This window comes from Girardinichthys multiradiatus, chromosome 6, assembly GCF_021462225.1.
Source record: "Girardinichthys multiradiatus isolate DD_20200921_A chromosome 6, DD_fGirMul_XY1, whole genome shotgun sequence".
In the NCBI taxonomy this organism is placed as follows: Eukaryota; Metazoa; Chordata; class Actinopteri; order Cyprinodontiformes; family Goodeidae; genus Girardinichthys; species Girardinichthys multiradiatus.
The window spans coordinates 27549553-27570656 of NC_061799.1; the positions used below are offsets into that span (position 1 = coordinate 27549553).

General features: G+C 37.2%; 1 protein-coding gene across 4 annotated transcripts in view; it reads right to left on the reverse strand.

Moving 5' to 3' along the window:
- The window catches only part of st18 (ST18 C2H2C-type zinc finger transcription factor), a 53139-nt gene extending 33502 nt beyond the window's left edge, over window positions 1-19637 (reverse strand). For 2 of the 4 annotated variants that reach the window (XM_047369056.1, XM_047369055.1), the window contains exons 1-2: window positions 19503-19637; window positions 18308-18482 (exon numbers count right to left, since the gene is read on the reverse strand). In XM_047369056.1, the coding sequence (XP_047225012.1) occupies window positions 18308-18482; window positions 19503-19556 (229 nt within the window). In that variant the 5' untranslated portion in view covers window positions 19557-19637. Of the gene's footprint in view, window positions 1-3215; window positions 3398-18307; window positions 18483-19502 lie in introns of those variants that run through there. The other 2 variants (XM_047369058.1, XM_047369057.1) reach the window with 1 other exon arrangement.
- Between the last annotated feature and the right edge of the window lie 1467 nt (window positions 19638-21104).

The following is a 21104-nucleotide window of genomic DNA, read 5'->3' on the forward strand; positions in this document are numbered from 1 at the left end:
AACTTAGGCCCCATGATTTTGTATATAAATTACATAAAAATAAGTACAAAATGTTTCTATATAGTTTGTGCACAGATTTATGTATTTTTCTATTCATTTGTTTATTTTTACTGTGCCTGTTGGTGCAGAACGACTAGAAAATGTAGCCATTGTAAGTACTTGAAGTCATGACAGCTGTCTATAAGCATAAGGGACATGTCTATTGGCCAACTTGACCCTTGTTAGAAAACAAAACAAATACAAAAAGAGAATACTGCAGCCTGGGACTGCCGAGCCGGGTCACTGGAGATTTTCCAGACAAACGCCGCACAGAGGAGGGGAGGGGAGGAAGAATAAAAAGGACAGGCTCAGAATCTCATTTTAACAGACCGCACACAATCTGGGCTCCCAGAGAACTATCTCTGCCTGACCGCTTTCTATTTATCCCTTATCAGTGTTTACCAACCGCTAGTTTTCTTTCATTCACACTGTGAGGTAGTTCTCTTACTATCAGTCAACAGCTGACACCGTGGAACAGCCTCAAAGGCAAGAGGAAGGGATCAAAACTAAACCAAAGCTGTTTAAACAATACAACAGAGGAAATAAATTCATAAATCCTAATTCTTCCCAACCCACGAGGGTATAAGCAGATCCTTTATAGTTAGGCCAACAAACACAACCGCAGCCAATGAGCTACATTACAATCAAGGTAAATTTAGAATAAAAAAATACAGATAAAAAATCCAGTGTATTATTAATTGGAAGGCTTTTACAGTCTTGCCCTGTCAAGCTAATTTGTGCATGAAGTGAAAGGATGTTTTTCTTTTATGATGTTTTCAGGAAAATCCGATCTGATTAATCACTCTAACATTTTCAGATCACTACTAAAAAGCTTGTAAATCTTGTTTATATACATATAGCTTAAACATTTATAGGATTTTACAGCAATAGTGAAATATTTAAAGTATCATGTTGAGACAACTTTTTATTAAATGTAATATTAATTTAAAATATGTTATTAAGATCTAAATACACACAAATATTTAGCACATTTGTTTCTTTGTGGCTGTTATTTATAAATGCGTACAACATGGTATTATGTAATAAGTTCTACACATAAACAGTTTTAAACAAAACCCCAACTACTTTGGATTACTACCTAAAATGTCAGTGTTACAGTATTATTAGAATAAAACCCATAAGGTATTATTCCAACTGTCGCTTTACATTTTCCCCCTTTTAGGGCACACAAACAGCACTGTTTTTTACTGCAGTAAAAGTTAAGCAATTAATTACAATTATCAGATCACCAGCTGCTCAACAGCAGATGGATCATTTCTGAAAACCTTAGTTGAATCAAATCCACATAATTCATTTTCGGGATTAACTAGCTGAAGTTTGAGTTGGAGGCAAATACAGGTAACGGCATGTGTGTTAAATCGGTTCTTATTTATGTGAGTCTGTCAGGCTGCCCTGAAGACACATGAGTCAAAATATTTAGAAGTAATTTTCACATTATATTATATCTCAAGTTTGAGTATAAAAAAAAAAAATCTAAATTTCGCAGTGTGCTGTCTAACATTGTGAAGGAGTCTGTAAATTTCTAAATCTATTTCCTTTTGCAAGCAGGTACCATGGACAGTTCCTGGATGGCAAACACTGGTTACATTAATGTGTTGTGTAGCAACTAACATCCCTGAGCTTTGAAGAGGAAGGGGTATGGATGAGAGAGGAATAATGTCTCTAACTTATCACTGCTGCAGCACACAGACCTGCCACAGCCTTTTGCTGCTTTCATACTCAAAGTGTAGAGGTGTAACTTTGAAAGCGCTTTCTTTATGTTTCTTGAATAACTGGCTGAAGTTCTGCAGCAATGTTTTGGATGTGAGTTTTTTTTTGTTGTTGTTTTATGTTTTTTTTCACCAGCTGTATTAGTGTTTACGTCTAGAAACAGGCTGGAATAAACTACATTTCAGAGGAGTTAGAATTTAAATATCCTGACCTAAAAAAGTGTGCATGTGCGAAGTTATATACAACTTAGATATGGAGGTGACAATCTCTGGTGAATTTTAAAGTCACCCACCAACTTAATCGCACTTTTCCTTTTTTTTCTTCTTTTACTAAACAAGAGTCATCTTAAAGGGGTTTTACGTGGTAGATTGAGAGCCATATGTGAGCAGCGACTTACTGGTAAATCATGAACTTTTCCAGCTAGCATCCAGCCTTCTGGATCAATAGTTGCTCTGGAGACTGCTGAGTGCTTTGACCCTTCACAATTTGTTTAAAGCTAAGTGTTGCCCACGTCTGAGTTAACCTCTGGACTAAATTATCATTACTCCAGGTTGAGCATTAGCATATTGTTCCAAATTTTACCACAGTTACAAATCAAATGATTGCACAGAAATGCTGTGTCTTTTCGCGCCAGCTGAATGATCTTTAGAACATGTCAGAAAAACTGATTTATTTTTCTGTCACAATTTGGATAGATTTCAAACCTATAACACAAATTATTTGAAAACCAGAACAAGATGCAGTAAAACACTTGCCTGACTGCTCAAACATGTTATTGGAACAGAGAGTAAATGTTTAAGTGCATTAGGCTCAGTGGTCTTGTATGTACAGCTGTCACTGTCAAAGCCACAGGCAACCTGACAACGCTTTGTCTCCACATACAATACGAACATGTGTTCTTCTAAGACAAGCTTATTCTCCGCACAAACACAGCGGATCTAATCTGGGGAGACAGTATCTCATGCTATCTGGATGATCAAAAATAGGTCATGCCTCTCAAAAAGCAGTTTGAGCCATTTAATCTCCTCTCAAACTGTCTGAAACCTGAACAGAAGCTGCGCTCGCTTTCCAGCAAAGATTTTGAGAATGCCGGTTTGTAGCAAACATGCAGTGTTCACCATCAGTGAAGATTTCTTAAATACTCCCTGACATGGTACAAAACAATTGCCGGCACAATTCTTTTTTCCCCTTTTTCTATTTTTTTTTTTTTTTTTTTTTCAAATTCTCAAAGCGCAAGTTAAACGGATGGGTAAAAGCTAACCGTGAATCTGAATAAGTTTCCAACACTTGTACATTTCAGCTCCTGCTTTAGACTTAACCAGACAGCATCTATAACGGCATGAGCTAAAAGCATTGTCATTTTACCCAAGCAATACGACCGATCAGTGAAAATAAACGCTGACCAAAATGACAGTACAATAAATAAAAAGAAGTTTGACACCAACCTATTGCTGTGATCCAAAAAGTTTGATTTTCTCCCAGCCTCTTGATAGCTGAGCTGGTGCTGCGGCTTTGAAAGGTAGTCCCCAGGAATATGACATACTGTGCCTTTGACAGCCTCGAGATAAGCACCTGCGTTCGGGTCCCTTTTTACGTCACACCTCCCTATTCACAGCCCTTCAACATGATGCACATTTGCACATCAACAGCCACCAAACCCCCCCTCCCCCCTGCACTCCCCTCCCGTCCCTCTTCGCTCTACTCCCACATCCGCAACAAAAAAAAAAAAAAAACACCCAACACACAAACAGGCACACAAGGAGGCAGATGCGCGCACTAGCCTCCACTCAGGCACGCGGACGCTTCCACAGACACCACAGATTTTTTTTTTTTTTATGTGAGCTCACTGGGGATGAAACTTACACCCAGGATAGCACACACAGGTGATTTTTTTCACTTCCTCCAACTCTATATCAGCTTTCTTTATATATATCAGATTTTATTTTGTGCGTAAAAAGAATAAACTTTCGCTTGCTTTGTGGTAAGACCGGGGCATATGCCCTCCAATGCTCCTCATACATCACTCATCATGCAAATGAGAGGGAATGTCACTCCTCAGCAGCAGATGGCCAGGGACGATAACAATGGCTCAACAGACCAGTTTCAGTGTCTATGACTTTATCATTACGGCAACAACAAAAATAGATGACATGAAAAGTAGATTTCACTGTTAGGAAAGATTTATCTCCTTTTTAATCTTTGCAACTTTCTCACTTTTGGTCATCCTAAATATGAAAGACATTTTGGTGTTTTAGGAAGTGTCCCTGTCTGTAGAGTCATCTGGAAATTACTCTTGGTGACTGCATTAAGCCTCCTGGGATTTTACCTACTGGACGGGACTTTACCAGGCTCCGGATCAATTGGCCCCTTCGCCTATTGGTACCCCCATTTTGCAACCACGCATTACCATTTCATCCAATTCCTACTTCCGTTTTGTACCTGTACACAAACCCTTTTATACCAATGTACTTAAACCAATCAGTTTATTTTTCATTGTAGTTAGGTATTTTCATGAACTACGGAGTCAAATGGTCACAAAATGCTTAACTCAATTATTAGTATACTAATGTTTAAAGACTTTGCATTCTGTTCCAATTTATTTTGGTCTGTTTGTGACGTCTGATGAAACTATTGTAACTCTAATGCAAAATTGGCCTCTGCCTCTTTCGCCAATATGTGAACCATGTCCGATTTTCTATGAAAATGTGAACAACACAAAAAAGTTTTTTTTTTTTTTTTTTTTTATCAGATCCAGACACGTTCAGATGTGGTCCTAAATGTTTTTATAGCGACCTCAGACAATCATTTCCCATTTCTGTGGACTTTTATCTGATCGCGTGTAAAATAAGTGGGAATGGGCCTACTCAGATGTAAACATTGGATGAAACAAGCATGGCAGATGTTGGGACTGTTTCTCTATTTAATAATCCATTGAAATCCGTGAAATCCATTGTTGAGATCTGAAGGTTTCAGCAGCAACTTTATTAACACTTCGTGCAAAACAGCGGCACTTAAATGTGAGTCAAGACAGTCACATCAAGGTGCTACTACATTTTATTAAAGTTGCTCTCCTTCAAAATAAAAGTATTTCCAAACTTTACTGCAGATGCTGCTGATGGACCTAGTCAAAGTTTTTGGGGACAGATAGCACCATAATTTTACAATTGACACACAGGTGTTGACGCAAAGCAGCCATACGTACTTCTGTTTACACAGCTCTTTTTCTGTTAATCCAGATCATTTCAGGGACATAAACAGTTCAAACTGGAGTCTGATCGCAGTCATATTAAAATTATAATGTGAAAAATCATAAAAAAAATTTAAATGAAAAAATTGGAATTGGAATTGGAATTAAGAAATGCAGTGTGAACAATAGTGACATCCTGCTGCTTTTATTGGAGTAATATGTCCACGTTTCCTTACAATAGATTTTGATTAGAACATAGAACATTCTTTTTAATTGTCAGCTGTCAAGGTACTAAGTAGAAAACACCTAGATGATGGGACCAAACTGACATGTTATTTTAACAATATATCCAACAATTGATGACACATTTTCGTACCTGAAACACTTGGGTAAAAACATCCAAAGTGGAAACCAACAAATGTCAAAGGCACAAAATGACCACCACAGTTTTCTGTCTGACCAGGCCATTGTCCCGAGGCCTCTGAGTTTTGGGGATGACAAAAGTTTCGTTTTTTTTTTCTTATAAATGGATGTTTTGTAAACGTTGATTTTTTCAAAGAAGTTGAAGCTGCTATAATGGTGATAGGTTTTAATTAAATTAATTTTCATGTAAGTAACCAATATGCAACTATTTGAAAAGTTTTAAAGCGATGATATCATTGCCCCACTTCTAACATCAGTCTTGAACATAAGCAGATCCAACATAGTCCACACCTTCTTCTTTGTTTTTTGTGTATTTCAGTGATGATGACACATCGCCACATAAAGGCCTGGCATAGTTATTACATCTTAAGTAAAAAAGATCCAAATGGACAAAGAAAGAAGGACGCCTTGTTTATAACTAACTTTTCTAAAAGCTTTAGACCTTTTTTAGAAAAGACAAATATTTGTATGTGTAAAAAAAACAAAGCTGGCAAGTAGGCTAACAAAACAGACTGTAGCCCATAGCCTGGTTCCTCCAAAATTTTACCCTGATTCCATACATTACATGAACTGAAAAGAAAAACTTTGGTGGTAACAATTAAAACAACATAAACACATGCATAGATGTGGATAAACTAATTAGTGTGTACAGTAGGTCTAAAACATTTACCTTATAAGCTACAATGCAAAGTCAGAGTTGTTTGGTGACTATACAAACCCTCCTGACCAACAGATACGCAAGTAATTAGGTGTAATTCCTCCCCGTAGGCTACGTTAGCCCCCTACCCCACCCCTGAGTTAGTTCATGCGCTCAGCAGGCCTGGAAAGGGACAGTGAAGACTAAAAAGAACGAGGGAGAACCACAGAAAAATAAATGCAACTTCCTTTTTTTAAAACACCTCCCCACACAAAAGTGATGTCACCTTCCGTCCTGCTGACTCCTGTTCATACAAACCCCCACGGCGGAGAGTAAACAGTGGAAGCATTTAGCAAACAGGGCCAGATTACAATGACAAAGGCAACCACACTTCTGGGTGGAGCCTGTGGGGGAGTGGGGTGGGGGTGTGGGAGGCGTGTGTGTGTGTGTGTGTGTGTGTGTGTGTGTGTGTGTGTGTGTGTGTGTTTGTGTGTGTGTGTGGGGGGGGTCAGGGTTTTAAATAAGTGATAGCCCCCCCCCCTCCTCAAGATCCCTCAGCTGATGGTGAGGGGCCACCCAAACATGAATTTCTATTGGGGATGCCCCCTCCCCCCTGTCGCCACTCTTGTCCTCAGGGAGCTGACGTGAGAACACAATATGTAATAATAATGAATTTTCAGTTCTTTTTTCTGTGATTTGTGCACTTGGTTATGCAAGGCCGGGGACTTGAGGACAGAGAATATCATTACTTAAGGTTTGGCAGTTGATCATCACCTTGTTTAATGCCTCATTTGAAAGTCTAATTTTTAACTGTCTTCGAGAGCCAATCCAAGCTACACTGTGAAAGAGACATACAAAGAGAGCAGATGCACTCTGGTTTACCCTCTTTCCCACTGTTTGTGTCTTGTAACTGTATAAACACATGAAAGTGAGGAATAATCTATCTAAGAATCTTTTCAAATAACATGTTATTTGTTCGCGAACACAGACAATCTCACAAGCAGCTTGTTCAAGGGATGATTATTTCATGTTCCGGACTGTTTGAGGCTAAAGAAATCAACTTATGTTAAGCAATCATGACACATTGCGAGAGAATAACATATTGAGGGCTACACAACAACACCATTACAAAATGTTACATTTTCTTTTAGCCCCAACATCTGTTCAAATCTAAAAAAAAGAGAGAGAGAGAGCAAAAACTCATTCAGAGCCGACACAACATAAACTAGTGTTTTGTCGAGCTATTTCATCCACAGAAAATGTGGGCATAACTGGAGAGAGCTGATGGAGAAATGAAAGAGGAGTGGGTTGGACAAAATTACATGTCAAACAAGGGTTCACATTTAAAAAGTCCTGCTCATATTTGTAGAAAGTGTTTGATTGCATTTAGAAAGGTATTACAATGGGTCACATCTGTGTCTAAAAGCTTTTTGCATTCTGCTGCAAATTATGTAAGCGGAGCGAAGTGTCACGGCACCCTGTTGTTTTTGAGCACTATACCTTCCTCCTGTGAAACCTACACAAATATGTTTAACTCGATTCTTCTAATGCACAACGGGATCAAAATGTCAGCGGCGTAACTTCAGCAAACCCTCTCACTCAAAACACACCGCCCGGTAATTTAGACAAAGCAAACATGACTAATTTCACATGGCAGCCCGTGCAGCCAAAAAACAATGCACATCCACCCTGCCATTCAATGAGACAGATGTGCACAAATCTCTATCAAACTGTGGTTAATTTCTTCTATGATGCTTCAAGCCTCTGAAATGACAGATTCTTCTTGGTGGCTCTGAACCCTCATTGTGTAACCACTTGATGCCTGCTTGTTCATCGCACAAAGTCACATAAAAGGGGCTGAATTACATTTAAAATAATATCTATTTGCATATGCAAATATGAGGAGCCCAACATAAGTACACATTGATGTTGATATGGCTCCGGGATGTGTTACTACATTTATGTTATTTGTCAACAGACGTGGGAATATTCTTTTGAAGATACAGTACACTTTTCACGGGGATCATTATCTGTCAGTGTGTTTTATCTTAAAAACAGAAGTGATCAGATCAGTTCACAGAAATCCCCTTGGGAGGAAAATTGGATGTTACCATAGGAAAACTTACAGCATATGAAGATGCTTTGATATAATTTTGGACAAATGTAGGCTGTTTTCTTTTTCTACTCTGCTGTTCAAACCTGAACACTTAAAACCCAATAAAATGATTGTCGTCAGTAAAAATGTAACCCATCATTGCTTTTACCATCGTAAAATAAAAAGAACCTGAAAACTACCTAGAACTATTTTAAAACAGATTCTCTTTGCTGCCTATTTGCTGATTTGCATCATTATTTCATACTCATCTGTTGGCGTTGCATCCCTTCCTAATTCTATTTAGAACTTGTAAACAAATTTTCTCATACCCATTTACTTAAAACCTTATTTATGAGTCTTTTCCTTGGAGTTAAATTTTTTCATTAATTACGGAGATATATAATCATTACAATTTTCAAATCTAATGCTTTTGTTTAATTGTGTCATTTTTTTCAAGACTTTGTGTCACACCACATTTCCATTGATTGTCGTTCTGATCCTATTTTGGGTCGGCTCCTATGAAATATGACAGCACGTAAGTGTTGGAAGCCACAGTCATGGATTTCAACATTAAAACTCCGGTACAATCTTTTCTGGAACTTTCCAAATAAATTGCATTTAACCGACTTCCAGCACAACTTCGGAAGGGGAAGGGGGGTAACAGCGGACTTCCCATGATGCCACTGCCTGTATAAAACCCCCACCTTTCCAATGATCCGATCTCTTCCACCCAGACTCCCGGGAATTCCCTGCAGAGACACGGTCTCTACGAAGCCAAGTGGAGCGATTTTCCCAGTCTGGAAGGAAGACAGCAGAGACCGCATCACCGTGGTTACAGTAACTGTGCAGTTGGTTGGCGGACAGAACGAGCCGTCTTTCATCCACTGCTACAGAGGTTAGCCGAAGCTAACCGTTTGTTCACAGTGGATGTTTCTTCAAACCTCGTCTCCCTGGACAACGTTTCCTCACCACAGTTCATGAGGTTAGGTTTTGGGCAGAGAGATAGAAGTGATTTGGAATGAAATAATCTAAACGTTTTCCATTTTATGAAGTTTGGTTTTGTTTGTGTGAAACTCAGCAATCTTAGTGCTAAAAGTCTATCTGCAGAACACGTGCTCAGTTTTGTGTTCTGTGTTTGTGCGTTTTAAAGTTAAGATAAACTTTATTTAAAGGGTTATTTTAAACACAGAAGATTGATCATAACGCGCCGTCTGCGCTTATGCATTTTAACCCTTTTATTGACGGTATTTTTAAAGGTGTGTGTTTGATTCTGGTGCTAAGCTATCAGCTTCTTTGTTAGCTTTAACTGCTAACAGCTAAGAACACGTGCTTGTTGCTAAAGAATATTTACCCAGTAAGGTTGTTAGTTTTCAATCTAGTAAATAATATTTTCCTATTCATTATTTTACTAAACTTGATAACTAAGTAAACACCATTAAGCCCCATTTCTCCAGAAAGATTTGGCTCTTTTCCAAAATATTCCCTTAACAATATTTCTTTAAATATTATTTTAATAAATAAAGACAGCTAATGAGACACCATTGAGAATTAGTCATCCAGAAGGTTGGTTTTATTCAGTAGATCATTCTTTAAAATATTATTTTAATAAAATAATATTTTATCTGATCTTGCATTGTGAATGGTTGTCTAAAGGTGTACTGATTATTGCCTAAGTTGGTTCCAAGATTAACTTCACGTCATTTCCAGATTCTTCAAGATAATCCTTGGTTCTCAAACATAAACATAGCATGGTAATGTTGCATCACACTTTCGGTCATGGTTTTAACCATCTTTAATCAACTTGTTTATATTGTACATAGCCCATTAGTCTTCGTTATTCTTTCATTCTGCTTGGTAGTTTAATTGGATTGTTTTAGCATAGTAAAGAGTTTGTTGATTGAAATATGTTTGACTTTGAGTTGACTTATTTTTGTTAATAAATTCTTGTATTTTAAGAAATTGTGTGAATTCATTCCATATATGTGCAGAGTTTATGCTGTTCAATAATATCAGAGCTCGTCTCACACCTTTGTATTTTGTCCTAATACCATCGTCTTACTGGGCTGGTATTAACAGGACAACCCTTAACAGACCAAAATATTATTTAATTAAATATTAAATTATTAATATTAAATCATATTTTCAGATTCATAGTCACAACATCAGTTATGTGACTTTCTGATGACTCTCATATGATAATCTTTAGTAAAAATACCACAGCTTCACTGCATCAACAGTATTTAAACAAAGGTCTAAAGCAAACATGGGTAACCTGATCTAGTGGCTTTATTTAAAAACAGAAAAGCAACAACAAAATAATATATAGATTATTGTAATAATAAGAATAAGGTAATCTGTGATATTTATTCAATGTTATTTTAATTTTAATACAAAGACTTAAGCAAAATCACACATGCTAAATTTATCAGTTTTCATATGCTAATTACACAGAATATACATTTTTGTTGTTTTGCTCTTTAAAGAGTAACACAAGTAAACAAGCTAATATTAGCTGGTTAATTAGGCTGTCTGCGCAGGTAGCCAGCCTGCAATCAGCTGCGTAACAGAATCCAACTCCCCTTTGCTCACCAACTTTAGCTTCAAAACAATTTTGATAAGAGTGATGGATGGTATTCCTGTTTCAATTTCATAACTCAATATATTTCCAAACCGCAGAATTTGTTCTCCTTCTAAGTAAGAAATATGTGTAATAGCCTTCAGCCAGTGCACAGAAACAGGTGGAGGAGGGGCAGTTTTGACAGTCTATATTTTGCACAGTCAGGGAGAAGCACTTTCTCCAGCATCTCAATAGAAGGACTTTTAACAGTAGTAACAGTATGAGGGAATATTACAACCATTCTGGAACTGGAACTTTTTAAAGTCATGGAATACCTTGATACCAACAGCAAGCCATTCGCTACCCCTCATCAAACAGGACTAACTCTAAGTGACCTCCTGCGGGTTGTTTATTGGAGACATTTCATCATATTGTCTTATAATCGACAATCAGTAGATTGGAAAGTTACTCTGAATCGTAGGTTTTCAAAGTGGGTATGAAACATCCCCCTGTCAGTTAAAAATTGATGAACGGTCAGTATGAAACTTCCCTTGGCAAACTATAAAACTATAGAAGCTTAAAATTGCTCAGGGGCAAAATGACTACCAGTGCTTAAAATACAACCAGATAGTAGTCCCTTCTTCTATTATTTACATAATGCTCTCAGATCAAACCATTGCATTGTCAACCAAAAAGCCATAGTTCATATTTCATAAAATATGTGACAGGGGGCAAACTTTGAGAATTGTTGAGCAGAAAGCTACATATTGCATACTAGGCCGGACTTTAGCAAAGGCTTACCAGAGCGGTTCCTGGGGCCCCAAGGTTTTGGAGGCCCTAACATATATTTTTTCTTTTTATAAAAAGATGTTTTGCAAACATGGTATTGTCTAAGTTATCAAAGAGATGCATGCCCATTTCACGCTGAGGTGTTGTCATTTATTGGATTTTCAGGCAATATGCAACCATTTGAAAGCATTGATGGCATAGTTTCGCCCAAAATTAAACCCCCGACCAAAAGTATGGAAGATGCAACAACAACAAGTTCTTCTTTATGTTTGGTGTAATACAGTGACTATGTTACCCTGCCACACACACCATTTGTTTTTATTTTTTAAGGGTGAAATTTTTAGAATTACAGCCATGTCAATGGGTATTATCTAAAAAGGAAAAGGTTAAAGAAACTAGGAAATGACAACTGGGTCTAATCCAAGTGCCCACATTTTTTCTAAATCCGACCCTGATACCTTGTGCTACCCAAGTAGAAATCAAAGTTGTGAATCTTAAAACAAGATAGATGTGAATATGTAAACAAATATCTAGTTCTCTGCTGTTGCCTTTATAGTACCATTAAAAGTGAAGAGTATTTGTAATTGCTTCTACTCTTTTCCATTTTGAGTTGAGCCTAAGGGTTTCAAGGACTGTTACTTAAAATCCTTAGTAAAAGCTATGTACTGAAAACACTAAAGATAAGCTTTAATTCTAATTCTTCTAATCAGATAAAGACATTATAAACTTAGACTAAACTGAATGCCAACTGAGGCTTCTGACGGCAGGTCTTCATTCTAAGGATCCAAGCTGCAGTGGGTCACAGCTGGTTTTCTGTAATAACTGTCTTCAACCGAGAGCATCTGATTGGTTAGAAACAAATCGATGCTTGACTGGTCAGTTAGTGTCTTCCCTTTTATAAGCGAGAGGCTGACTTTGTTGTGTCATTGAGAGGTGAGGTGCAGATCTGGGTGTCTCTGGGGGTCCCTAACCATCTCACCCCACCCACCCCCACCCCCTTACCCATTCAGGCTTAGAATGCAGCAGACACGCCTATGAATAAGGAGATAGGAGCTTGGGTGCTTGGCCAAAAACGAGCATCTAAACAATGGTAACAGGTGTGTATAATGTGTGCTTTGATAATGACCTTGGTGCCCATAATAGTATGTCTAGACACAACTAAACATAAGCATTTCTGTCTGTGGCCCTCACTGCTAAAAAGATCAGATATGGGAAGAAATTATTAGTCTTTAAAAAAAAACTGTCTTAGCTTAATGTCTTCCAGAAATATGATTTTCTATGGCACTACAAGCACGAGGGGCATTGACAAAGTTAAGCTTATCACTCAAAGTATTTGTATGATAAGGTAAAATTATCTTGAGTATTTGGAGATATGCTCTTGAATAAATAAAAAAGCCACTATTAATGTGGATGGCTTGCCATTTCTGATTGCACCAGAGACAGGAAGCTTTGTGACATAAACCAAAATGCAAATGCCCTTTGAACAAAACAAAGAAATTGATTATGAAGTAAGTTTCTCCAGCACAAGTAGCCGCCTTTGAGTGATTAACGGGGGCGGGTCATTGATTTGCTTTTGTTTAGGATCTTGGTTAACTTTCTAGATACACAATTATAATTTGTTTCCAAACAATAAATCTAATTTGGCTTGAGCGCATTAAACTTCCACACGGCCTCTTCTGTGTTGTTTTACATCTGAAATTGGTTGTTATCAAAAAGCATGGCACGCTGTCTGCTGTTTCTGTTTACATTTGTTACCTTTCTGATTAGATATTGTTTTTCTGTGTACTGGAAGGTGGGGCCCTTTTAAAGAATCAGAGTACTTGTTTTCGCTGAGATCCTGCTTGACTTGTCTATGATAAGAGTTAATCCTCCAGTCATACATCATCTTTCATGATGCCAACTACTGTCTTTGTGTTGTCTGAAACATGTCAAAAAGTGTTTATAGAGTGAGCTCAGAGCGATTTTCCTACAAGCACAAGGTGAGGGAAATGTTTTTGAGGATACTGCAGCAACAATGCACTTTATATTTCTGCATATTTGCAAGTTAAATCACAGTGTTACAGACCAGATTATTGAGAGGATTTTTTTTTCTCCAGCTTTAAAACTTTGAAAACTTCCACAGATTCAGACATTTGTACTTCCCGATTTCTCGCATCATCTCTCCAAGATAGTGATAATACGATTTCTGTGTTTTTTGCGCTGTTGAGAAACAAACTGGATTATGAGCAGATCACTACATAAACAGCTTTCTAAAAGGAGGCAGCTATTTTAAAAAAGGCTGAAGAAATGCAAAGAGGGATTTAAATTTTAATTTGAATTTATTCCAGCAAGTGAAAGGTTCTTTTGAGAAGGGATTTCAGCAAAGATGATGGTATTTAAAAGTGATAAACAAGCATCTAAACCTCCAGTGGAAAAACAGACATTTTGCCTCTTCTTTCTAGTGTAGGGGGGGAACTGGGCTCTCTTTGGTCACATCCAAAAAAAAAAAAAAAAATGAATAAGTAATAGTTGTAATTAAAATGTAAATAAGTGAGATTCATAGAGATTTTTCAACTGATTTCTCCCATAATTTGTGCAATTTACATTTAGTTTTGACACACCTTTTAGCTCTGAATGAATAGCTTATATGTCCTCAGGTGTAAATTCCTCCTCTCTGTGTACTTGGCATTGCATGTTTTATACTATATTGGATGCTTAAAGAAATATTTCACACTCATCACATGCAATTTAAATCACAACATGACAGAGAAACACCAGGCAAAGTTCAAAATTAAATGCCTTACAAATCAGAATTTGTGTTAATTACGGGTTGTTGGTTTTGTTTCAGGGAATACATCTGAAAAAAAATAAAATCAAATTTTTGGGGGAAGAGTGATTCACTTTGGGCAGCCACACATCACATTTGTGTGACAAAGAGCGATTAACCAAGCCTGTCAACTGTTATATTTGTAATATGTGGATTATAATGCTGTGACTGGATTTCAAGTGTGTCTATTCTCCTGCGGATGACCACTAAACTTAAGCAGAGAAACCTATGCCACACAAGAAAGACAAAGAGTTACATCATTTTTGTAGAACAGTTAATCCGATCATGGACAGTGTGTGTGCATTTGCTATCTTCGGAAAATGCCAGCAAAGGCGCTAAGTAAACCTATTTTACAAGACTCCCTCACAAGGATACAGTGCCAGTATCGGGATGAAAATTTCACACAGCAGCATGGCTCAGTCACATAACCTAAGCAGGCTTAGAAAAATGGAACACAACAAAGTGTTGCACTTTCTTCCCCGCATGTCATTTACTGCGCACACACAAAAATTTGCTCAAATGACTGATGTGGAGTTTCAGCATGAAAGCCAGCGAGAACTAATGGCTGAATAGCATGGAGACACTGTTGTTGATGCTTGGAGTTGTTTAAAATGGTAGATTATGGAAGTGTGCACCTGGCATTCTGTGGACTAGCCTGGCAACACTCCTCCCTTGTAATTATAATGAACACACAGTAATTCAGGGTTGAAGCTGAAATACGAATGATGTCCTTTGAGACAGCTTGTTTTAATGGCTATGCAGAAGAGTTCCTAGAAGTGCAGATGGCAGATGCAATGCCTTTGAAGCTGTTTACAGATTGTGCACAACAAGGTATGGAAGGACCCCTGGTGTGAGGCCATATTACTTTAGTGTGCTCCTCAATTACACGGTATACTAATCGATGTAGAGTATGTACAGTAGGAATACAAGAATACTGACACCACATTATGAAAATAGGCTTATTGGCAAATTTGTATTTAGGTATTACATTGCATTTGTTTTACTCAAATAGCCCACTTTACTGATTTTGTCCACATAGGGTGCATTTTCTTGGGTTCACATGCAGGTTTTCAGTCCTATATGTGAAATAATCGGGTTTTTTGCTATCTTAACATACTGAAATACAAATGTTGCCTTTACATAGGAGATGAAATTCTACAAAACAGAGAAATAAAAAATGCCAGACATAGATAAGGCCAGAGTTAATGATTTATGCTGTACTGTTTATACTTTGTACATATTCAGTAGGACATCCCTTTAAACAAATGAAAACTGAACCAGGGTTTCATGGTATTAACACAAAAATTGAAACAATTAATTAAAAAAAATAAAGAAACTAGACCTGATCTAACTGCTTCATTAGAGTGAGAGAACACAGGCAGGTGGGTGTTGACAATAACTCTGTTTAAAATCACTCACCAGATTCATGTACTTATGTCAGTGATTTATCAATCAGATCCGTTCAGCGATAGATATCGGAAAATCAAGAATCAAATTCAACTTCAGTGTCAAGTGTGGTAATTTTATTTTTAGGTTTTTAACAGATGTATACAGTGGTGGAAGACTAAAACAAAATAAAATAAATACCAGTTTAAATTAGGAGAGGTTTTCTAAAATGAAAAACATAATATTATTGCTTCTTGCTATTCTGCTCTCTGTTGAGTAATATCAGCTGTCCATTCAAGCTGTTTAAAGATATTAACTGGTCTATAGTCTACCGCAACTGTCTACAGGTAATTTCCCTGTTAACATGCTAAACTGTACTTTCAAAAAATAGTAATGAGTAGCACTCCTTTAATTTAAAATATGATTGACCATGCACCCATTTAGACCTAAAATCCCAAATGGATTGTGACTTTGACTGAGACAAAACACTAAAAGGATGTGTGCTGTGCAGAATTGCAGATTTATAGAAAGCTAACTCACTCAAGACTTTTTCAAATTGCTTCCTTATATAGGGTCCAATATATAAATATATGTATATATATATATATATATATATATATATATATATATATATATATATATATATATATATATATATATATATATATATATACACACACATATATATATATATACATATATATATATACATATATATACATACATATATATATATATGGCTGCAGGTGTATAAAGTTTGGTGTGGAGAAACTTGACTGACCTGCAAAGAGTCCTAACCTCAACTTTCTTTAATACCTTTGGGTTGAATTCAAGCAGAAGCTGCAATTCTGGTTTTCTCATCTAACTATGAACACACTACTAAACATTGAGGAAGAAGTTTTCAGAATAGTTAAAGCTGCTTTTGCGGACAATGGTGCCATCAGTCCATCAACCAATTGGACTTTATAGATTAAGAGTAGGATGTCATCAAAGTTCATGTACAGACAAATACTTTTGGCAATATAGTGTAGGTATTAAACATACTTTTTATTAAGCCCACATTTCTGTATTAAATCTTTATCTTAATTGGTCTGATATGGAACATATATATATATATATATATGTGTGTGTGTGTGTGTGTGTGTGTGTGTGTATGCTGCACCTTTAATCAGAGGAGTCTCACCTTGTGGCTTCAGTAGGCACATTTAACATGCACCCAAAGAGAAACAAGATTATTCCAGTGATCAGTGGATTTTTTTTCCATCCATCACAAGCCCTGCATGTGTGCTCATTTCATTACATCAACCACAACCACACAAGGAAGAAAATCCTTACCCCACAATGTTGTCGGGCCTCGACCGACCACCATAGAAGAAACTAAACAAGTGACATCCTTTTATCACAGAATTCAGTAGTAGATGACAGCCTGGTCTTTTCATCTCTGACCGTATGTTCAACCTATAATAGGTTTAATGATTTTACCTAAAAATATTTGCTTTAGTCTTGTTATCGATGTGCTCCAAACACGTGGCAAACCCAGAAGGCACATGAAAATGAATGAGAGCATTACTGTCAAACCAATAACTTCCTTTCATTCATAATGAATTCTTGATCTAGATCACAGGCTTCAAGACATCTTTAGTACAACGTGAGCTTTTTGTAAAATCAAATTCCCATTTACAGATAAAATAGAAATATTGGCTAACTTTGACAACAGGTTTAGAAAAGTGAATGCAGCATTTCTACTTCAGGTTCATAATGAAGTCTTATCTGCACAAACAATATTGTGCATAATTCGTAAAATATCTCCTTATTTCTGGACAAGTCTTTGGCACTTTGTTATTGAAAGGGGCAACATTTTGTCGAATTTTGATTGTGAAATTTTACTGGGGCACAGAAGATATATTATGTGTCACGTGCCCCAATAAAATAGATCTGGCAATGCCTATGGAATAAAGTCCTGCTCTTTTTAATTATACTTTTAAAACAAATGATGCTATGATCTTGTTTTTTAAGGTTAAATGGTTGCACCTGTTTGCACTTTTCAAATATCCAACCAATGCATTTTTATGCCTTTATGTATGCCACGTTGTATCTCTCTCACTGGCACAGTCCCAAACTCATAAAAAAAAGGAGTACTGAGTCTTTGAATCGGACCACTGCTGTGATACAAGAACAACAAAAATGTTTGCTCCAAGAAAAACTTTTTGCCGCTTCTAAGTCGCACAGGAGCCACATTAGCATGTGAAAGGAATAAACAGGAGCATTCTCAGTTACACACTCCACCTGGCTGCAAACCAGCGTCCTTGTCAGAAGTCCACCCACCGCACTGGCTAACACTGAAAGACCTCCTGGGGACCGCAGTGACCATTCACTCGCTCCTCTCTTTTTCCCATGCACCTGTGACTGTTTTTGTGTTTGCTATTTTTCGCTTTGTCTTTTTCTGGCAACACTGTATCATCGGAGACACACTTTCCCTCAAAAGGAATTCTTCTGCCCAACAATGTGGTTTGTTTGTTCACCGGATATGGCAGGCCAAAGAGTCAAAGCAAAAAAAACAAAGTCAGCACAGTAATAATTAAAATCGCCACAAGAAAAAAAGCCAGGTGATTCGGTAGTTGGGCTGTACTCGAAATAGGAAATAAGGTACTCTTTACCAACTGGTTTCTTGGCGAGTTGGGGGTCTTCACAGGTGCATTTGGAAAGGCTCGCCTCCATACTCTCCTCGGACGGCTCATCCGGCTTCTCCATGGTCCTGGACCTTAGAGAGCTGCTTTTCCATTTTCCAAAGGACTTTGCCACAATCGCTTTGTCCGCTCCTTTCATTGTTTTCTGTAAAACACATTTATAGCATGACTTCCCAGGTTTATCCCTCTTGTGAGCCATCTGCCCCCTTTTTTGGCTCTCGGTAAACCTGGGCTCATCTTTCCCAAACCCAAAGTAAAAGAGAATTAGGGCATTGTGTGCATATGCATTCTCTTAAGCATTCCAGAAAATTTCCTGATTGCCCTGGCATCTTTTTGTTAGAGAGCGCTTGGACATTGTTTTCTTCTCCTGACATTTTTCAGTTCAGTGCTGAGAGACTCATGCTGATTGAAATTGTATAAAACAATACTTTCCAAAGTACAAAAACACAGTAAATGGTGGATGGAAATAGAAAAAAAACAAACATGTTTTCACATTTAATCCAACTTAAAGGAAATAAAAATAGCACATTATGCCCTAATTGAGTGCTCTACAGTCCGCAAATACTATTACAAGGCCGATCAGGATTAGCAGAGGAGCATACCTAGTTATCTATTTCTGAGTGCCAAGACTGCTAGCAGTGGGCAACTAAATTTCAAAAGCTGGCAAATCCAGTTGTCTCCTAAATACAGAAAGTACTTAAATCCGCAGCTAACAGAAGAAAAAGACGGATAAAGGGTGCTCTGCATATCACCAAAAAGCTTGTGCACTTTTCAGAATCACTGGCTAGGTTAAACAAATATGCTAAGTAGAGATCAAAACAATCCTTTGATCTGCAGCCTAGTTTCCAGAGGAATGGCTTGGCTGATGTTGTAAATAACTTGTATAAATCTATACACCATTTGCCTTCAGGTAATATCAAAAGTGCCAGGAATTCTCAGGCAAATACCTTGTGGTTAGGAAATAGATCAGATAAAAGCATATAAATATTTCAAAAATCCTGCACTTTGTAATTTTCTGCCTTATAGCCCAGATTTTTTAACCCCTCCTTTAGTCATTACATTTATTTCACCGTACCATAGAAGCATGACTGAGTACAATTAGATAACTACAAAAACAAACACTTTCTACCCCTTTCTGTTTTATAGTTTGGAAAAGTGCTCCTACCTCCAACATGCCATTCAGGTCAAACACAGTGTAAAACATTGTGCTAAACTTCATACAAAAGAGGCTTGAAGAACCAGAATGCAGAAGCTATGCAACTTGCTGACTAACTTTGCCCTCTGTTTTGATCGGCCACACAAAGAAAAACGCTGTCCATTCAAAACAGACAGCATAACTCTTTTCATTGGGGTGGGGTTGGGGTTGGGGTGGGGGGTGGGGGGCGTGAACAAACGAGGCCATGTCCTGAGCTGCAGTCAGCTTCCTGTCACTGAACAGTGCGCGGTGAGAGCTGCAGGGACTGGGACCGGCTGACACCACATTCAGGCAACAGAACAACTTTTGTGCACTCTGTCCTCTTCTAGAGAATTGTTATCCCGTTTACTTCCAACATTAGACATGTCTGCTGCTATGAATTAAAGACTTTTCTACCTCAGCCTTCCTGGTCTGTTTAATCTCTAAAAAAAAACATAGCTACTTAATGAAAAACTGAAGCCTATTTTCATTTATTAGAGCTGAATACGAAACCTAGCAATGAAATAACTTACTTGCTACTAACTATCTAAACTAACTAGCTCTCCTGGAGCAGTTTAAATCTGAAGAGGCTTTAATTAAACCAAACCAGGTTGCATGACAAATTGCATCATGGTAAATTAAGTACCAAGTTAAGAACTAACTTCAACTTTAGTTTTCATTCACAGCGGTTCAGATGGCTAAATTTTTACATCTTTTATTGAATATTAGTTATAGAAGGACTGTTAGAATAAACTGGTAAAAAATAATAATAACCAGGATAAAAAACATGCTGTGTTCCATACCCTGATGATCATTTTGTAAATAAGTTGATTCAGCTAATGTTGTGCTGATGACATATTGTGCCATGTGAATTTTATTTGTGTTTATCTGGTTGCCCCTACACTGTCCATTAAATGTAATTAGTCTTTTGTTTGCTGTTGCATGACTGTTGTTACAGACTCCATCCAGAACCTCACACATATTCTGAAAGCTCAGTTTATTTGCCCTTCATGTATAGGCATATCAGCAATTATTACATGTATATATTTTTGGTTTTTAGATACTGCAACACTGTAGACAACATCCAACTTTTTGAACATAATTCGCTGTATGCAAGTGTTTACAAGTTCAATAAACAGATAACCCAGATAGAAGTTGAAAATAAACAACCAATTGTCTCTACATACTGAAGAGCTTTGTATATTTTAGGAGAAAGAAGTCATTTGTTTACATTAAAAACATGCCAATTCATTAAAATATACCAAAAGACCTCAATAATTACACTTTCGTTTATTGAAGCTGTATCTCCGTCAAGAGCTAAACTTGACAGTTTCCATTTTTCAGACAAAACACTCCCTCCCAGTGAGCTATTCACACCCAACATTTAGAACCAGTCTCAGGTAAAAATAATGAAAAATGAATCATGTTCAGGTTCTGTTATAACTGATGTATGTACAGAGGCCTTTTTATATAAAAATGTTTTTGTGTAAATTGATTACTGATTTGATGCAGGATACATGAGGCCTTTTACATTTAGGTAGGTAATTGACCTACTTATATTTCAGACCTTTTCTCATATCAGACTAGTATTTA